The sequence below is a fragment of the Micromys minutus genome, assembly GCF_963924665.1.
Source record: "Micromys minutus genome assembly, chromosome: 25".
Classification (NCBI taxonomy): Eukaryota; Metazoa; Chordata; class Mammalia; order Rodentia; family Muridae; genus Micromys; species Micromys minutus.
Genome location: NC_137960.1, coordinates 7,276,941 through 7,294,369, shown reverse-complemented (window position 1 = coordinate 7,294,369; position 17,429 = coordinate 7,276,941). Strand labels below are relative to the sequence as shown.

Genomic DNA, 17,429 nt, shown 5'->3' with positions numbered 1-17,429 from the left:
GAGTTTCCTCTCCACACTGCTGAAAGCCTGTGCTACCTTTCAAAACTTTTTTTTTTTAAATCCATGCTAGGGAAGTCCCACTGAGGAACTGACTTCTGGAAAACATACAGCATTTCATGTCTCATAGTTGCTGTAACCCTGATGGTAGAATTTTTCCGACAATTGCCTCAGCAACAGTTTTTCACCAAGTCTCTTTGAACTCAGAGTAACAAATCTCCAGTAAAAACCCTCTGTGTGGGAACTCTGTAGTCTCTGCCCCACCCCACCCCAGGAGTTTCACAGCTACTGTGGAGGATGAGAGCCTGGGGTGCTGGGACCCTACAGAGCTCCATTTCTCCTGCTGCTGGATTCCCACGGTCCTCTACCTCAGCCCCCCAGACTCTCGAATCTCAGATTAACCATTTGAAGAGTCTTCCCTTTGCTCTCTTAACTCGATGACCCTGCTCACTAAGCCTCTGTGTCAAGCTAGCATCGGGAAGCCATGGGGTCAGAAGTCAACCATACTGCCCCCACCCCTGAAGAATCAAAGCAAATACTAATGACAATCGAATTGGTAACAAGAGTAAAGGGCAGGTCCCCTGTTGGGAACAGCCCAGTGCTTTCTGGGGTGACTGTCAGTTGCTACCACCACACCCCATCCTGTAGGACACTGTTCTCTAAGAATATTACAGGGCTAGTGCCTTGTAATCACAAGGAACCCTCTAGATCTGGCCTATTACGACTCTTATAGGAAGCCGGGAAGGTCATTAGACCCTTAGAGATGACCCTGTCCCCTCCTGCACTGAGAACCTGAGAGAAGAACCTGGCACAGGAGGTGACTGATGTGGAACAAATGGGGTCCAGGAGTGAGGAGGGCCTGGACCCCTAGGTGAATCATGACACACTAGGTGCCTCGAATGTGTTATGGACGTGGGGGTGGCGTGTGTGTAAGATGCCACGCTGAGAAACTGGGTGTATGGAACTCTGATCCCACTGTACTGTACAGGAACTTATAAAGCCACCTTAGTCCTCAAGAATGGGGAAAACACTACGTATTGTAGTGGTTTGGAAGACGCTAGCTAAGGAAAGGGTTTCCTTGAAACCCTAGGAGAGCCATTTGGTAAGGAGTACACCCTTTCGCTTAGAATCCCCTTCCCAGGGAGAAACCATGGTAACAACAGTAAGAGCTTTGACCTCACGCTGGCTAGACACCATTTCGCTCATCCCAACCGTCCCAGCAAACCAGGTCACCTCCTGGATTTACACCCACCCCAGTGCTGGGCACAGCACCCCACCAGCAGTTGGGGATGCTCCTATGGTACAGTTTACCACCGACACATGGAATGAAAACCATATGGGTCTCAAACAATGAGATGGTTTCAGCTGAGTGCATCTCCAGACAGAACACTACAAACTCGTTCAAATGGTCCCTCTGAAGACCGTTTAAGGCAACAGTTGGGGAGCTGCCAAAGGGAGGCTGTGAAGGGGTAAAAAACAGGCACAGCTGAGGGCAAGAAGGACACACATGCACCCATGCATCCATGTGCACACCTGTGCACACCTGCATGTGTACACCCTACAACTTCAATGTAGGATAATGGATTCTTTTCTTTCTGATAATACTCTGCATTTCCTCATCTTAAGCTATGAATACGTGGGGGCTTTTAAAACCAAGGAAAAGGTTATCCCACTCCCAAAGCTGAGCTTAGTGTCTGATAAGGGCCAGAGCAAGGGGCTCTGTATGTATAAAAATCTCAAGTGAGGAGAAAAGGTCTTTCTTCTCCGTTTTTATTCGGAACGAAAATTTCTTGGCGCATAGCCAAGAACAAAAGAAAATTAAACAGTTAACCAGAGGATGGAAATTGGAACTTAAATAGCATATGGCTGGGTGTGGAGAATGTATGAGCGGGAGGGACCCAGAGAAGATCAGAAGGGAAGAGAGGCATTGGAGAGGCTCTGGGCATAGAAGACACAGAATCCAAAGCAGGGTTGGTGATACCTCAGGAAGGCAAGCAGAAGTTGAACACGGTTTTACAAAGACCGAGGGCCTTGAGACAGCGCATGCCCAGTGATCTCAAGGGCGTGCAGGCCAAAGGGAACAACCAGGTGCTCCTAATGGTGGTACTGAATTCAGAAAGGGAACCTCGTGGGTCCAAGCCTCAGGTGCTCCCACATGTTCAATGTTCCAGAACCCCAAGTGTCCCAGATTACTCTCCCGGTAAGCCGCAGGCCATTGTCTACAGGTATTCAGGCCTCTTCAGACTTGAGGACCTAACCAGCCAGGATCATCTTAGCACAACCTATGGGTCGGGGGGTTGTCTTAATTTGAGAGCAGCCATGACACATGGAGTCAAAGTGTCCCCGAGGCTGACATGAGCCTACAGTTGCCACCTGGGCCCTCAGTTCCAAACTCCATGCGTGGCCCTCCTTCCTTATTGCCACTAATGCTAGACTGAGTGCTATAAGCTTGGCTTGCAAAATAATTGATATTTCAGACGTGGTGCTTAATGCTTTAAATATTAGGCCTGAGTGCAGGCCTGTGAAGAGAAAATGGGTCAGTTTTGGAGACTGGGCAAACGTCTGCCTTATACTCCCCAGTCATAAGGGCTGAGGAGGGTGGAGTCCTGGCAGCAAGGGTGGCCTAATAGCAGAGACTTCTGGGACAGAGTGTCTGTGGCTGGCTGTGCCCCACCTCAGGAGGCCCAGGACTGTCTACAGCTTCTGCTCTCTCGGCCGTCTCAAACCTCCAGGATTGCTCTGCTCAGGTACTGGGGGTTATACATTGGTTCAAGTATACGTATGGCCGTAAAAGCAAGTAGAGAGAAACCCAGCACATGGATTCAGGGCTGCTTGAGCAGCGCAGATCACATGGATTCAGGGCTGGTTGAGCAGCGCAGATCACATGGATTCAGGGTGGCTTGAGCAGCGCAGATCACATGGATTCAGGGCTGGTTGAGCAGCGCAGATGGCAGATGTAGTAGCCCTTCTGAGGCTCTGGTTCCCCAGGTAGAAAGTGAAGACCATCCTACCTTGGCAACAAACAGGCATGCTGTGAGAACCCACCCGTGCAGATGAGAGCTGTACACCTCAATGGCTTGGTGGAGTGGCAACTGTGACTACAGGATGGTTGGTCCCCTTAAATCCAGGAACTTAGCACTTCAAAGACCATTTTGCAAGCAACAGACACCAAGGACACGTGGCCTCAGCATGCCGGCCAGGATTTCTGGGTGTTTCCATCAGTGTGGGACAAGAGGAGGCCAGCTCCAGAGTTCGGTCAACAAGGCTTCACTTGCTCTAAGTGGCCCACTGACCTCTACTGACAAGCCACTGTATTCTAATGTGTCATAAGGGTGGCAGATACTGGAAGACAGAAGGGCTTAGTGAGAACCAGGACTGAGAGTCCGCAATATTCCAATGGTGGCAAGTGAGCCACTAGTCTGAGCTCCCTCCAGGAGGGTTGAGGTCTCCCCTTGTTCAGCAATCAGACTCTAGACACAGGTCTAGACAAGCTCCTCTGAGTAACCGGCCCATAGGCATAGGTCCTCTCAGTGAGGACCACTAGGGTGCACGTTGTGTCCCTTGGTTTTATGCTATATAGTTCTATCAACGTTGCCACTGCCATTATTATCAAGAGCTACTAGGGCAGAGGCAATTTGAAAAGCCAGAGACAGAGCAAGTGGGTACCGGGAACCTACTGTATTATCAGCTGCAGATACAGGAAGGATGGAGAAGGTTCTGGTTCTGATGCAAACCTGAATTGCATGTTTTGGAGCCTGGGATGCAGGATCACTGGTAGTGTCCGAAGCTGGTTCAGTTGCTCTCGAAGGGGAAGAAGGGGTCTCTCAGTTCTGAGCCATTGCTAGCCCACCCAGGATGGATGCATGGTTCAGGACTGCCCGACTCTCAACGGCTAGTATTTAATGCTACATCCTCAGAGTGAGTATTGACTTAGCTCCTTCCTCTGTGGAGAACAAACCAATTCATAGTCCTTGTACTTTGTCCATCACAGACTGATTCATTTTCTAAAGCGTTTGCCAGCTATTAAGCCTTTACATAAGCCTCTGTGGGCTTGTCAGGCTTTGCCCATCCCCAAAGCTGCCAGAGCCTTTCAGGCTGGTTGCCGGGTGAGTGAAAACCAGCTGGGCCACTTTCCAGAACAGCCAACTCCAGCACAGGGGCATTGCCTTCACATTTTTGGAGGGATTAAAAGGTGTGTGTGTGTGTGTGTGTGTGTGTGTGTTCTACTGCTTTTACAGTGCCTGAGAAACAAGTGTTTAACATGAAAATATTTGATTATTTAATTTTAATTATTTAAATATTTATCAAGATCGGTACCAAAATTGCACATTCTATCTCCAAATAGAAACATGTTTACCAAAGGAAACGTTGCAGACTATCTATATATTGTCTCTCTATCCATCTGTCTACCCACTGATCTGTCTTAACACCTATCTCTCCATAATCCATTTATCCATTACCCATCTGCCCATTCATGCATCATTTATCCATCCATCCATCTAATCATTATCTATCTTAAGACCTACATCCCTGCCCATCATACATCTTACCTGTCTTTTTATCTATCCACTCATCCATGCATCCAACTCCCCATCATCCATGCATCCAACTCCCCATCATCCATACATCCAACTCCCCATCATCCATTCTACTACCACACATCTACTTACCCAGTATCTACACTAACACCTAAATCTCCTTCCTCACCCATCTTATCATCTATATCACCATCCACCCACTTAGCCATCACCCATCATTCATCCATCTGGTCTACCATCTATCTAACCATCCATCTACCAACTAGCCTAACATTACTTATCTATTCACCCACCCATCAGCCATCCCTTTATCTATTCAACAACCCATCCATCTGCCCACCATCCATCCATCTACCCATCACCCATCCATATTGGAATTTGACCCCCAGTTATAAATTCTACATGTAAATTTCAGCACTCCATTCTCTCTGCTCTGTCTCTTGCTTTGGAGTGCTTAGCAATGACGTCATACCCAAGATGGTTACAGCTAACCAGCAGGCAATCACGGTTTTTTGTTTGCTAAAGTAAAAACTGTATTAGACCTCATTTCCCTTTCTAATGCAGGAGATGCTTTTCTGGTCATTGCGTTTGAAAAAGAGTATGAAATAATAGCAGAAATTTCCATTTATTACTGTGTTCCAGACCTATTACTGAAATTATCTCTGGAGGAGGGGGTTCTAGAGGCAAGATCATATGTGTGCTGAAGTGGAAAGAAGTGAGCTACAGCCTCAGTTCCCCACTCCCAGCCCCAAGGGATTTCAACACCTACCCTCTGGCCCCACCCCTGCTCAGCCCACTGCCCACTGGCCTGACTTTAAAGCTCAGGGCCGACATTACTTTTTCCCTGTGTTTCATGGTATATCTCTAAATGTAAGGGCTGCTTCTTAAGACAAACATGATGTCATAGGTGCGCAGAATAAAGCCAGTGGCAATCCCCCTGGTCAGGTCCTGGTGCAGAAACTGATGTCTCGTGGACAGGGATGGTGGTGGCTGTCCCATTGGTGGCTGTCCCATTTACTGAAATGCATGGTACACCTGATCTCTAAAGCACCCATCCAAAGTGGATACTCTAAGGCTCAGAGAGTTAAACAACTTTCCCAAAGCCGTACAAGGGCAAGGGAAAGAAATGAAGGGCAGAGTGATGTCCTACAGGAAGTGGGATTCAGCAACTCCAGCAACGTCGGCTGTGAGCTGATCTAGCCTACAGCACATTAAGCGCATGAAGGGGAGCAGCCAAGTCCAGAGCTGCCTACATGAGAAGCTGATGTTCTGCACATACAAAGAGCAGCCTCCAGACATCTTGCCTTCCCCACCCCACCCCCAACTCCCTGTCCCTGGAGAGGTCATGAAATGAGAGATCCAGCTAAGCCACTGTGTGAGCCAGTTTTCCGTCCTGGAGCAAAGAGCCTGGACTGTCAGCTTATTAAGGGGGTGTATGGTTTAGTGGCTCTAGTCTGCAGTTGGCCAGCAGTAACGCAGCATGTTTGTCGGGCAGTGAACGCATCATTGCTCGCTTTATAGAGATGACAAGAAAGGAAGCAAGAGGATGGTGCCAGTTCCCAACATCTCCCCGGAGGGCACAGTGCCCTAAATACTCCCATTAGACTCCAACTCCCAATGAGCCCTCCACTCACAATGTTGGACCAAGCCTCCAACACATGGGACTTTGAGGACTCAGAATCAAACCACATCCACCTAATTGATGGAAGACAGTGTTCCAAGGTAGTGTACCAAGACTTCCCTACCCCCAGGGTAGGAACAATACCAACTCCATCTGTTTCCAACTTCCTCCCTGAGCCCAAGATGTTGGGGCTGGGGGAATACATTACCCTAGGAAGACCCAATTATACTGCAAAGGAATCTAGCATCAGGGTTCCTGGTCCCATGCCAGCTCTGACCTTGGGACAATGGTTACGTATTCTTTCAGCACGCAGAGTATGTCCCACAAATGTGACGCTCAATCACCGGGGAGGATGTGGATGTTGGGAGCATCCTGCAATGCTAACAGGCAGATATTACACCTCTCTGATGGGCTACACCCCCAAAACCCTCACCAGTGGAAGAGGCTGGTGTCTATGGAAATCCCACCTTGGGAAGTGAGGCAAGGCCACTCGGACCCGCTGAACCTCCTCCAGCTCCCCAGGTTGCCTGGCTGCCCGCGGACTCCAGGATCTGTGTCCCCGTCTGCCCTGCCCAGGATCCTCTGCTTGGATTTGTCTGTCATGCTTGATACACGTGTCTCGCTTGTCAAAGCTCTGGGTCACTTTGCTTTTTCTTTTTCTTTAACACTTTTAGTGTCTGAAGGCAATGTCGCCGCTATAAATAATGAATCACAGGTGCTAACTGGAAAGAGAAAAAGAACGAGATCAAAAGACTAAGAAAGGTGCTGTGCAGAGCTCAGAGCAGAGTTTGTGGGGGGACATTGCTGGGGGTTTTCTAGTAACAGTCTGGTGGCTTTCTTTTTACCAGGTTGCCCCTAGAGAATCCTGGCTTCCAGACAGCACCTGAGACGGAGCAATATGAAGACAATGAGACCTTTGCAGCTCTCCCTGACCCCAGATCGGCTTTTCCAGTGTCTCCCACCAGCTAAAGGCTTGTCCCCAGCTGATGAAGGCTCTGGGAGGTGACAGAGTCTTCAGCAGATGTGGCCTCATTGGTAGAAGGAGGTCTTTGGGGTTATGCCCTTGAAGGGATGCTGGCCTCTTCTCGGCCTGTTCTCTGCTTCCTGCCCTCCATGAAGAGAGCAGCTCTACCCTACCACAGGATGACCACCATGATGCCCTACCTCCCCATGGGCCAAAGTGATGGTGCTCAGTAGCCATTATGGAAACTTCTAGAAGCTTTCCTCCATAGAAGCCATGATAGAAGGCTGGGGGTATGACAGGCAGCCATGGATCCTGCCATGGGTTCCATGGGAATGGTAAGGAGGGAGCTTCTACCAGAGCTGCAGAGGGAAATGCTGTTCAGTCAACAAGTCCAGAAAGAGAGGCAGACAGTCTTCATGATCCCCTTGGGGTCCAGGGAAGGCCAAGAAGAAGGCAGGAAGATTCATAGAGGTATTGCTATTGAAGCTCTGAAGAGGGCCTGGGTGTGGCTGGTATGGGTCACCTGCTGGGAGCAGAGGGTCTAAGACCTCAACAGGAAACTCCCATAATTGAAGCTTCTATGATGTGTCTGAAAAGCAGGCAGAGATTTTCCTTCTAGCAAGGGGCTAGTGATGGCTTCCTGGCCTGGGTCCCTCAAATGTCACTCTACTTCCATACAGCCTAGTGTTAGTATATATTGCTTTCAGCCTAATTTAAATCCCCATCAAAGTACTGCACTCCACTTGTCCAGTTAAGGACCATGTCCAGACTGGTCCCTTCTTTCCCGTTCTGCCTGCCAGGAGCTTCACCATCTCTCTCCTTTGATACCAATGGATAGCCCCCATCCTCTACAGATCTGGTATCTGAACAGTTAGGCCCAATAGACTAGTAGGCATCTGGGGGTAGAGAGGTGAGGGATCCCCAGAACCTTTTTGGCTGCAAAACATTCTAGGTGTTTGCATTTTCCTTATCTGGCCCTCCTTGAGCCAAGAGGGTGGAGAGACGAGAGTATGTAGAAGTCCTGAGTGGGAAGGTGTCTGTCTCAGTATGGGGAGAAATAGGCAAGGGCAGCCTGTGCCACAAGATAGCAGGGAAGCCACCACATATGGGGGGGTCACTATAATAACTCTGGTGACCTGTGTTCATTCCTTTTCTTTTGCCACTTAGGACTCCAGAGTCTGGGAGACGAAAAGAGGCTTGTTTCTACTTCTCCAAAGAGAGACCCTGGGGGCTGAACTGTGTCTCCCTCAAACCCCTGCACTGCCTGCACTTTAGATTGAGTACCGGGGAGGAGGCTTCATGAGGTGTTGAAGTCACAGCTGTCGTGGTGACAATGTTGGAGAGATCCAACACTACTCATAACCTTCTAGGAGGCAGGCGAGCAGGAAGGACCCCGGAAGCTACTGCCTGAAAGCCAAGGAAAGAGGCCTTGGGAAGAACCAGCCTTGAGACCCTATGACCTTGAACCTTTAACCTCTAGGACTCCATTTCAAAGCTGAAGCCCCCTGTGCACGAAGATGAGCCCCCTTTCTTCTCTGAGCTGCTCTGGTCATAGTATTTCATCACAGCCCAGAAGTGACTCTGGGGGTGAACTGTATCTAACTCCTGCCGCCATGCCTGCTGCTTGCCCGGCCATGCCCCTCCCCACAACACAACTCTCAGCTCTCTGGACCTGTAAGCCAAACAAGTCCTTCTTTCTCCAAGTCGCCTTGGTCACAGCAACGGAAAAGTTACTGGTACGGACCCCCCAGAGGCTGTGTGGTCATCGGCTGTCTCCACAGCCAGACTCCGAGCCGTGGCTTTCCTGTCGTTTAGCAACAGTGGCACCCTCAGCTCTCGGTGAGTCTCCAGGTATGCACAGTCACCGAGTTTCCGAGCCTTTAATCACAGCTTAAGGTTTAATTCAGCCCCGCAGGACCTGCATGACATGGATCGCTCCAGGGCTGGGGCTGTGTCCTGAAACCCAGCCTTCCCGGCCACGGGCTCCTTAGGAATCTGAGTTCCAGGTTGAGGGATGCCAAACGTGCCATTTTCTCTGGCTGTGTTTGAGACCAGAGAAACGACTGCAGAGAAAGGCATCACGGGAGACAGCTGGAGTAGACTGGTCTCCGCCAATGATCTCTTCATCAAAATAAGTAAGCATAAAATCAGCCAGATGCAACTGGCTACCTGACTATAAACAGGCCCACATGGTGACACTTGGACACTTCTTGTGGTGACTTCTAGACTCTCAGCTCAAACTACCTTGGAGGAGCAGCCTGCCCACATGCCAGAGTCCTGGGCTAAACAGACTCTCCAACTTCTACCTCTCCACAGGTGGGCTCTGTTTTTCCAAAGCCCCGTGGAAGACTGGCCAGCCCCACGAGGCTGTAAGTGAGGGTCTGGGAACTTGAGGTAAGTCAGGGGCCAGATGGCAATGTGGTAGAGCGAAAACTTCCTTCACTGCCGGGCTGGCTTTGCCTGTAGATGCGTCGTTCTGTTCCCGGGCAATGCTTTCAGCCTGTCACACACACACACACACACACACACACACACACACATACACACACACACACACACACACACACACACACACACACACACAAATGAACCTGAAGCCCACAGTCAGAAATACGAGGAGGTCAGTGTGTCCTGTTCCACCCATGCCTTTGGCGGGGCTGTCTTCCCTTCCGGCCCCCTCAGTGATATCCAGTCATGGAGACTGGATTTAGGGAGAGAGTGCCAGAACCCAGACATGGGACAGAGTCTATGTGTCATAAAGACCAAGCCTCTTTTCTGTTAGAGAAAGTGCTAGAAGACCTCAGTGCTGGCTACAGGACACGGTGAGTTAAGTTATTGCTGCTGAGACATGCATTTAACAACGTTGCATATAGTTTATCACAATTAGAAAAAAAATCAGACGGAAGGTCTAAAGGGCAAAGACTAAACGCTACAGGGAGTTTCTGTTTGGGACAGATGTCCTCAGTCAGTGTGTGACCGGAGAAGAGGCATAGAGGTGTGCAAGGTGAGATGGAGAGGTTACACTAACTGCACATCCCCTGTGCTTCCAGCGTGAACACCAGCTGCCCGGGCCCAGGAGAAGCTGATGCGCACACGCAGGAGATGTAGTACTGTGGGCTGTCAGAGGTTATGGTCACTTCTTAGCCCCTAGGGGTTGGTCAGGTCACAGAACACACTTTCTGTGGCTGGAATTGCCAGACTCCAGCTGGGCTCCTGGACAGGTCTTGAATTGGAGCCATCAGGGCAGGGACCCTGCAAGGAGGTGTTCCCCTGGTGACTCAGTCAGTCCTCCCCGTCAGTCTTCCGTCCTTATCCCCCCTTCTCAGGGGTGTGGCTTGCTGGGTTTCCTGAAGCCTGATGACTGGATGGGAGGGGCTTTCGTGTGCAGTGAGGAGCCATGGGGCACACCTACCACTCGGTCAGTCAGTCATACGGCAGAGTCCAGCCGGGATGCCCCAGGTGCTCCCATTGCTGGCACTGAGACCTGTACCAGCCTCACCTCTGGTGTGTGTCAGTTCCACTGAGCATGCCCTTCCCATGCTCTTGAGGGACTCCAGCAGTGACCAGAGCTGTGTTTCAAACATTTCTGAGACCAGATGGGCCCTCGCTTGCAATGCACTCTGGTGAGGTTTCTGACCCCTTTGAGTCTGGGCATGAACTGAGATGGAAGGGTCTGGAGCATACGGTCTTTGGTCCTGTCTTTCTGTTCCTGGCTGCTTTTGGTCAGACTCCGTGGATTGGGGAGAATCGTGAGAGACAAGGTGGTACCTGCCACAGCTTACTCTGGGACACTGTACTTGTCTGGTCTCGGGTACAGAAGGTGTTGAGAAACAGGTCACTTAGGTCTGAGGAGCAGCTCAACATCACTTAGTTTCCTAGGTCTCTGCCTGCCCTGTGAGTCACCAGCCCCTGCATAGTCCCTTTTCGGGAATGTCACCACCTTCCCCATTTCTCCAGAGAAGAAAGCTACTTTCATATCGGTCCTGATTTGGTTATTGAGGTGGGGGTCGGTCAGAGAGGGTTTCTCAGTGTCCTAGAACTCACTCTGTAGACCAGGATGGCCTCGAACTCAGAGATGCACCTGCCTCTGCCTCCTGAGTGCTGGGATCGAAGGCAGGTGCCACTACTGCATGTGACACCACCACCCACCCAGCTTTGTCCTGGTTAGTTTTTACTGTCAACTCAACACAACCAAGAGCCACCTGGGAAGAGAGTCTCCAGGTCCAGGGACCGCCACATCAGATTGGCCTGTGGCCATCTCTATGGGGAATTGTTTACATTGTTGATTTGACAAAGGAGTTCCCAGCCCACCATCAGTAATGCCACTCCAGGCAGATAGGCCTGGACTGTATAAGAAAGCAAGCAGAACTGGGTGTGGTAGGGTACGCCTTTAATCCCAGCACTCAGAAGGCAGACCATGAGGCAGGGTGGGTGAGCCAGTAAACTGCATTTCTCTGTAGTTTTCTACTTCAGTTCCTGCCAAGACCTCCCTCAGAGATGGACTGTCGACCCGAAGCCTTAAACCAAATGAATCCTCTCCTTTCCAAGCTGCTTTTGGTCATGGTGCTTACCACGGCCACAGAGACCAAAGTAGGACACCACCTCCCAGTCCGAAAGAGCAGAATCAAACACAACAAGGGACCAGGGACGCGGCTCTGTAACCATCAAGAGCAGAGCCATCACTTTGTGCCACGGGGCAACACCCGTGTTTCCGGAGGGCTGCAGATCCTCAGCAGTCACCTCAGACAGTGTCAGGCTGGGCTGGAGCCTGCAGCATCCCCTCCAGGCCAAAGGTTGTTGGGAATGTTTGGCTTAAGAGGAACCTCAGATCAAACCCGGGCATGGACGGAGGGTCAGGACCTGGTCTCTGATTTCTCAGTGACCGTCCAAGGTCCCCCGAGGATACTCCTATGGTACTGCCCCCAGGCCTGTAACTGCAGCTTGCTTATTGCAAAAGAAACGGAAAGTTGAAGAGATCTTGCTTATTACCTTTGCAGCCAGCGCTAATCCTGGCAGAGAGACCTGGGGGCTGTCTCAGGCCAGTGGTGAGGACAGACACAGAGCTGGCCATCTATATGGCCCCTGCCACCTCCCTAGCTTCACACCAGTCCCTGAAAGATGAAGACGCCCCTTTTCTTCTGGCTCTCTGCACTCAAGGTGCAGTGCCCATTACCCGTCTAGAGAGTCCAAGTCACAAACATAGCATGGGAAGGAGACATGTTGCTTATTCTGGAACTGCTGGGACCAGCCAAGGGGAGCCGCCGAAGCTAGTCTGACAAGGGAGAGGACAGCAGGAGCTAGAACTCACAGGACTGACCCAGATCCTCTGGCCATAAGAAGCACATGAATGTGAGTAAGAGAAAATGAGGGGCCTGGAGAGATGGCTCAGCGGTTAAGAGCACTGACTGCTCTTCCAGAGGTCCTGAGTTCAATTCCCAGCAACCACATGGTGGCTCACAACCATCTGTGATGGGATCTGATGCCCTCTTCTGGTGTGTGTGAAGATAGCTACAATGAACTCATGAATAAAATAAATAAATCTGAGAGAGAGAGAGAGAGAGAGAGAGAGGAGAGAGAGCAGACAGTGGCAAGATAGCCACTGTGTGTCTACATGATGGGCAGGCCTACCTATTCTGAAATGAAAAGTCAAGACAGGCTCTCCCTAGGGAGATAGATGCTCACCACAGAACCAAGCTGAGGCAGGTGCATTCTTCAAACAGCAGAAGGTGGAACCACTGGAGAGATAGAGCCACAGACTCAGAAAGAAGACAGAGTTCCCAGGGGGCCCGGGCAGCTGGAAAAAAACTAGGCAGGGCAGAAGGTGCCAGAGAGCTTCCTGCCACGGTTCCAGTGAGTGACCCAGCAGGGTATGCATGCAGGGCATGGGAGAACTCTCAGTGCAGAGGGGCTGCACCAAAAAGAAAACCTTCATTGTGGAGACAGTGGGTCAGAGCCTGTCAGGTCCATAAAGGCACGATAGGGCCAGGCTGGGTGGGGCCCAGGAGTGTGGTGCCGAGCCCCAAGTAGGCCTTGGCACCTTGAGCTCTGGGCTTACACAGGACAAAGGCCAGGCAGCCACATCCCCAGGGACAGGCCATTTCAAACAGGGATACTGACCAGTTTCCTGATGTTACTGTGACCTGGCTGTGGCTTTTCCCATTTCAAAGAGAAACAGCTCAGCAGAACTCAAGTGGCTGTTTCCATAGTAAGACCAGGGTTCCAGCTGCAGAGATGGGCTGGAACAAAGCCACAGGCAGCTTTGAGTGGCTGAGGGGTGGTGCTTACCAGACCAGGGCTCCAACAAAGGTTCCCAAGCTTCCCCTTTGCCCAGCCACTGGCTTTTCGACCAGCTCAAGGCTGGTTGGCTTGAGGCCCCCAGCCTTATGTTTTCCCTACAACCCAGACCTGGCTAAGCTACCAGGCAGGGGCTCTCTAGTTCTCTGATGCAAAGTGCCTTATTCTTGTCATCCCTAAGTGGGTAATCTCAGTCTTCCCATCCTCTGCAGATAAGATAAAGGGCCAAGTACTGAGGTCTGGGGGTATGACCCACCCCCTCCTCAAGTGGGAAGTTAAGAAAAGGCATGGAAGAATCCTCAGAACAAAGATAGCAGGGGCCTTGTTTGAAGAGAGCAGATCCTGCTCCCAACTCCCTGCTTCTTTAACGGCCTACTTGAGGACCTCTTGGTCCCCATCTATGCATCCTGGCAAGCCGAGAAACGGTGGGACAGAACTGAGACTTGGTTAGACAGGCCACACTGCCCCTTGACCACTTGGAAGATCTTTTTTTAACAACAGTATGTCCTAAAGGCTTCTTGGGTTGCTTATGGGAGCCTTCCCTACCTTCACAGAGGAAGGCCGCCAATCCATGAGGTCCCACCAGTAATTTAGACCCTGTCATGCCCTTCTGTAAAAACGTTAACCAGCTGGAGATAACTTTTGATGCCTACCATCTGTGGCTTGCCATGCCCAGGCCAGAGGGACAGCGATGGCTCATGAAGGCTAATGTAGTACCCTGAGCATCTCTGGTCATGCTGGGCCCCAAACATCCAACTGTAGGGCTGTGTGGCCCACTGGCTACCTGATCTGCCTCATCCATATGAGGTGTATAACAACATGCCCACTCCTGCCCTCATGTCACAGCTGAGAAAACATACCTGGCAACTAATCAATCAGAGAAGTGGAGGTCCCGAGAAATGAGATCCTGGGGACACATGGTGTCCACCCACCTAAGGGCCCTACATAGGGTTCGGGAGGACAAGTCCTTGCTCTGGGCTCTCCTAACCTCTTCTATGTGAAATGCCCTATAGAAGCCAGAATCCCCCCCCCCCACTCCAATCCTTGCTGCCATCCCCATTAAAGAAAGCTGGGCACTGTGTGCATCTGGAATTGTCTCCAGATGTAGCACCATGCGGCAGGCAAACTGCTATGCTGGTTCCTTGGAGTCCAACCCTGGTAAGACCAAAGGGCCTGGAGTCTTCTCCCTGAGCTTCGCTGGGCAGGTAAACACTGGCAAGAGCCAGTGTTAGCAACATGGCCTCTCCTGTGTCTGCCTGGAGCTGTGATGAGCAGGAGTTGGCAGAAGCCATGGGCAAGCTCCTCACCAAGATAATGGCTGTGTGACAGAAAGCAACATAGAGCCTTATCTCATCCCAAGCCTTTTCTCAGGCTTGCTCCTTGACCTCCCATGATGAGGAGATGGAGTTGGGTAAATGTAAACCAGGGACAGTTGCATGCTGGGAACTCTCAGATATGCCCAGTGCCTAGGAAGAGGAAACACTTAGCCCTGGTGTACAAGGTCCTAGCAGTGTGGATGGGTGCGGGACTGCAGGGCGTGGAGCCTGAGAAGCAGACACAAACACGGGGAAACCCGAAGACCTGGTTCTCAGCAGGGTAGTGGTTCACTTCAGCACCCAGTGCTAAAGACAGAGTGCCCAGGATCAGTGATGGGCTGACCACAGTGACAGGGTGGAATCCCACTTACTCCACCAGCCTCTGCTCCATGGTGTGAGTGCAAAGATGTTTATGAGCAGGCAGAGACAGAGAGGAGAATAATGCCTCTTGTGTTCTGCGATGTTCCAGGCACTGTTTATATCTCCCATTTGCTCTCATTACAGTCTATAAAGCAGATACGATCATCCCTTCACAGAGAGGGACGCCAGCCAGAGGAGCCCAGAGCAACAGAGCCAGTGCCCACATCAGGTCTGCCTCTACTCAGGGCCATGACTTTCTGCCCTAGTGTCGGTGCCTGTCCCCACCCACCCCAGGGTTGGTTTATAGATGAGCATTCCAGTGGTTACCAAGTTCAGGTATATCCACTGGGAAAGACCAACTTAATCACAGTGACAGACCAGTCTGATCAGCCCCCTCCTAAACCTTTCTGCTGAGCAGATCTTTGAGGAACTTTGAAAGATTTTAAGAAGGACCTACCACTGCTAGCCAGGTGACACCCCATCTTTCCTTAGAGAGAGAGAGAGAGAGAGAGAGAGAGAGAGAGAGAGAAGAAGACCAGCAATATGACTTAGTGGTAACGTATCTGCCTCATATGCATGAAGCCCAGGGTTTCATCCCTTGAACCAAAACTTGAAAAAAACAGTTTTAAAAAAAGCAGATCTTTAATAAATTCTCATTTAGTGGGGTGTGAGGAAATTTATGTGTACAGATATGTGCTTTGTATACACATTGTGTATAGATACATGAACACATCTGTGCATATGTTTGTGTGCTCAAATGGACTGAAGCAGGAAGATACACAAGGAGAGCCCTTCCTTCCTCTGGGAGGAGGAGGAGGAGGCTGTAACATCTGCATGGCTGTGCTTTGGGAGTGAGGAGCCTGGATCTGGTCCTGCACCTGCCCTTCCTGCTTAAGAGGCTGACCAGTGATGCCTGAAGGTGTCTCCCAGCTCATCCCAAGTCGCCGAGCTTATCAAAGGGACCACCTTGGAGGAGGAATGGGACTTCCCATTTTCCTAGGATCAGGCTGAGGGTGGAAGGTAGGTTTCTCCTACTGGTGAAGCAAGCCAACCAGCCAGCTAAGAGAGCGCACACCTGAGAAAGAAGGCCCATACCCAGCAGGGTGGCTTTCTTTGCTGGGTCCACAGCAAGCTGCCCGGCTTCCCTGAGATATCCAGAGGCGGTCTGGATGCAATTTCCCCACAACGCTTTTCCATAGGCACTTTAGGAGAAGCTAATAACCCTCCTCCCCAACCGTCCTCCAGGCCAGCTTGCCCATTGTCCCTTTGTCAATATCAACAGAAGTCAAGGGCACTCGGTGTCCAGAGGAGGGTCTTTGGAATGGGAGGGGCCACGAACAAAAAAGGGTCTGTGGCGAACCGCACTCCTACGTGGCTCAAGTTGGTTGGGAGGGCAGTGCACAGCAGAGCCAAAGCGGGTCCCTTCAGTGCCCGCGAGGCCACAGGGTACAGCGGCGGGATTCCCCCCAAGACGGTGGCCGTCTATCTGGGACCTGCCTCGCGGGTCTGCAGCGCGGGCTGCAGTGCCTCCCGGGGACCCTGCGCTCAGGGAGGGCCGCCAAGATTTGCTCGGTCCGTGGGCTCCGAGCCCGCGGTGGGGACACCTGCGCCTATTAGGGCGCACAGAGGCCGCGGAGGGAGGGGGTTCCGGGTACCTTCTGGATGCGTCCATCGATGTCCAGGTAGATGGCCTTGGGCCGGTAGCTTGAGGAGCCGGCCCCCATCGCGCCCGCAGCTGCACTTGGACTTTTTCACCTTACTTTCTCGCCGCGGCCGCCGCGCCGGGAGGGCGGGGGCGGGAGGAGGGGCGGGGGAGGGGCGGGGGCGGCCAGCCAACCAGAGCTGGCAGCTCGCAGCCTCCACACGCCCCTCCTCCCCACGGCGCTGGCCTGCCCCGCCCTTCCATCGCCTCTTCTTCCCTCCCCTCCCTTCCTCAACCCCTCCCCTTCTCCATCCTCCTCCTTTCTCTCCAGGGCTCCTCCCAAACGCCTCTCCCCCTCCTCACCCACTCTCATCTCCTTCCCTTCCCACCCTTTCTCCTCCCCCTCTCATTTCTGCCCACTCCCTCCCAGCCTTTTCCCCATTATTCCTGTATCCCAGACTCTCCTTTCTCCCTCCCACCTCCTCCTGCTTTCTCTGCCCACCTTCCTCTATCCCGTTTTCTCATCCCCTACTCTGCTACCTTTTCCTCTCCCCTCTCTCCTTTCTTCCTCTTCCTCACCTCAGTCTTGTCCTTCCTCACTAGGCTCCCCTCTCTCATCTCTTTTCTCTCCCCCACCTCCCTCTTCCCCTCCCTCCTCCAGCCCTCTCTTTCAGTTTTATCCCTCCCCCATCCCTCC

The 17,429-nt window shown here is 51.6% G+C and overlaps 1 protein-coding gene across 2 annotated transcripts in view; it reads right to left on the bottom strand.

The window, feature by feature from the left end:
* PDE9A (phosphodiesterase 9A) overlaps positions 1–16,831 on the bottom strand; it is an 86,496-nt gene extending 69,665 nt beyond the window's left edge. For both annotated transcript variants that reach the window (XM_080937675.1, XM_080937674.1), the window contains exon 1: positions 16,746–16,831. In XM_080937675.1, the coding sequence (XP_080793801.1) occupies positions 16,746–16,814 (69 nt within the window). In that variant the 5' untranslated portion in view covers positions 16,815–16,831. The remainder of the gene's footprint in view (positions 1–16,745) is intronic.
* Between the last annotated feature and the right edge of the window lie 598 nt (positions 16,832–17,429).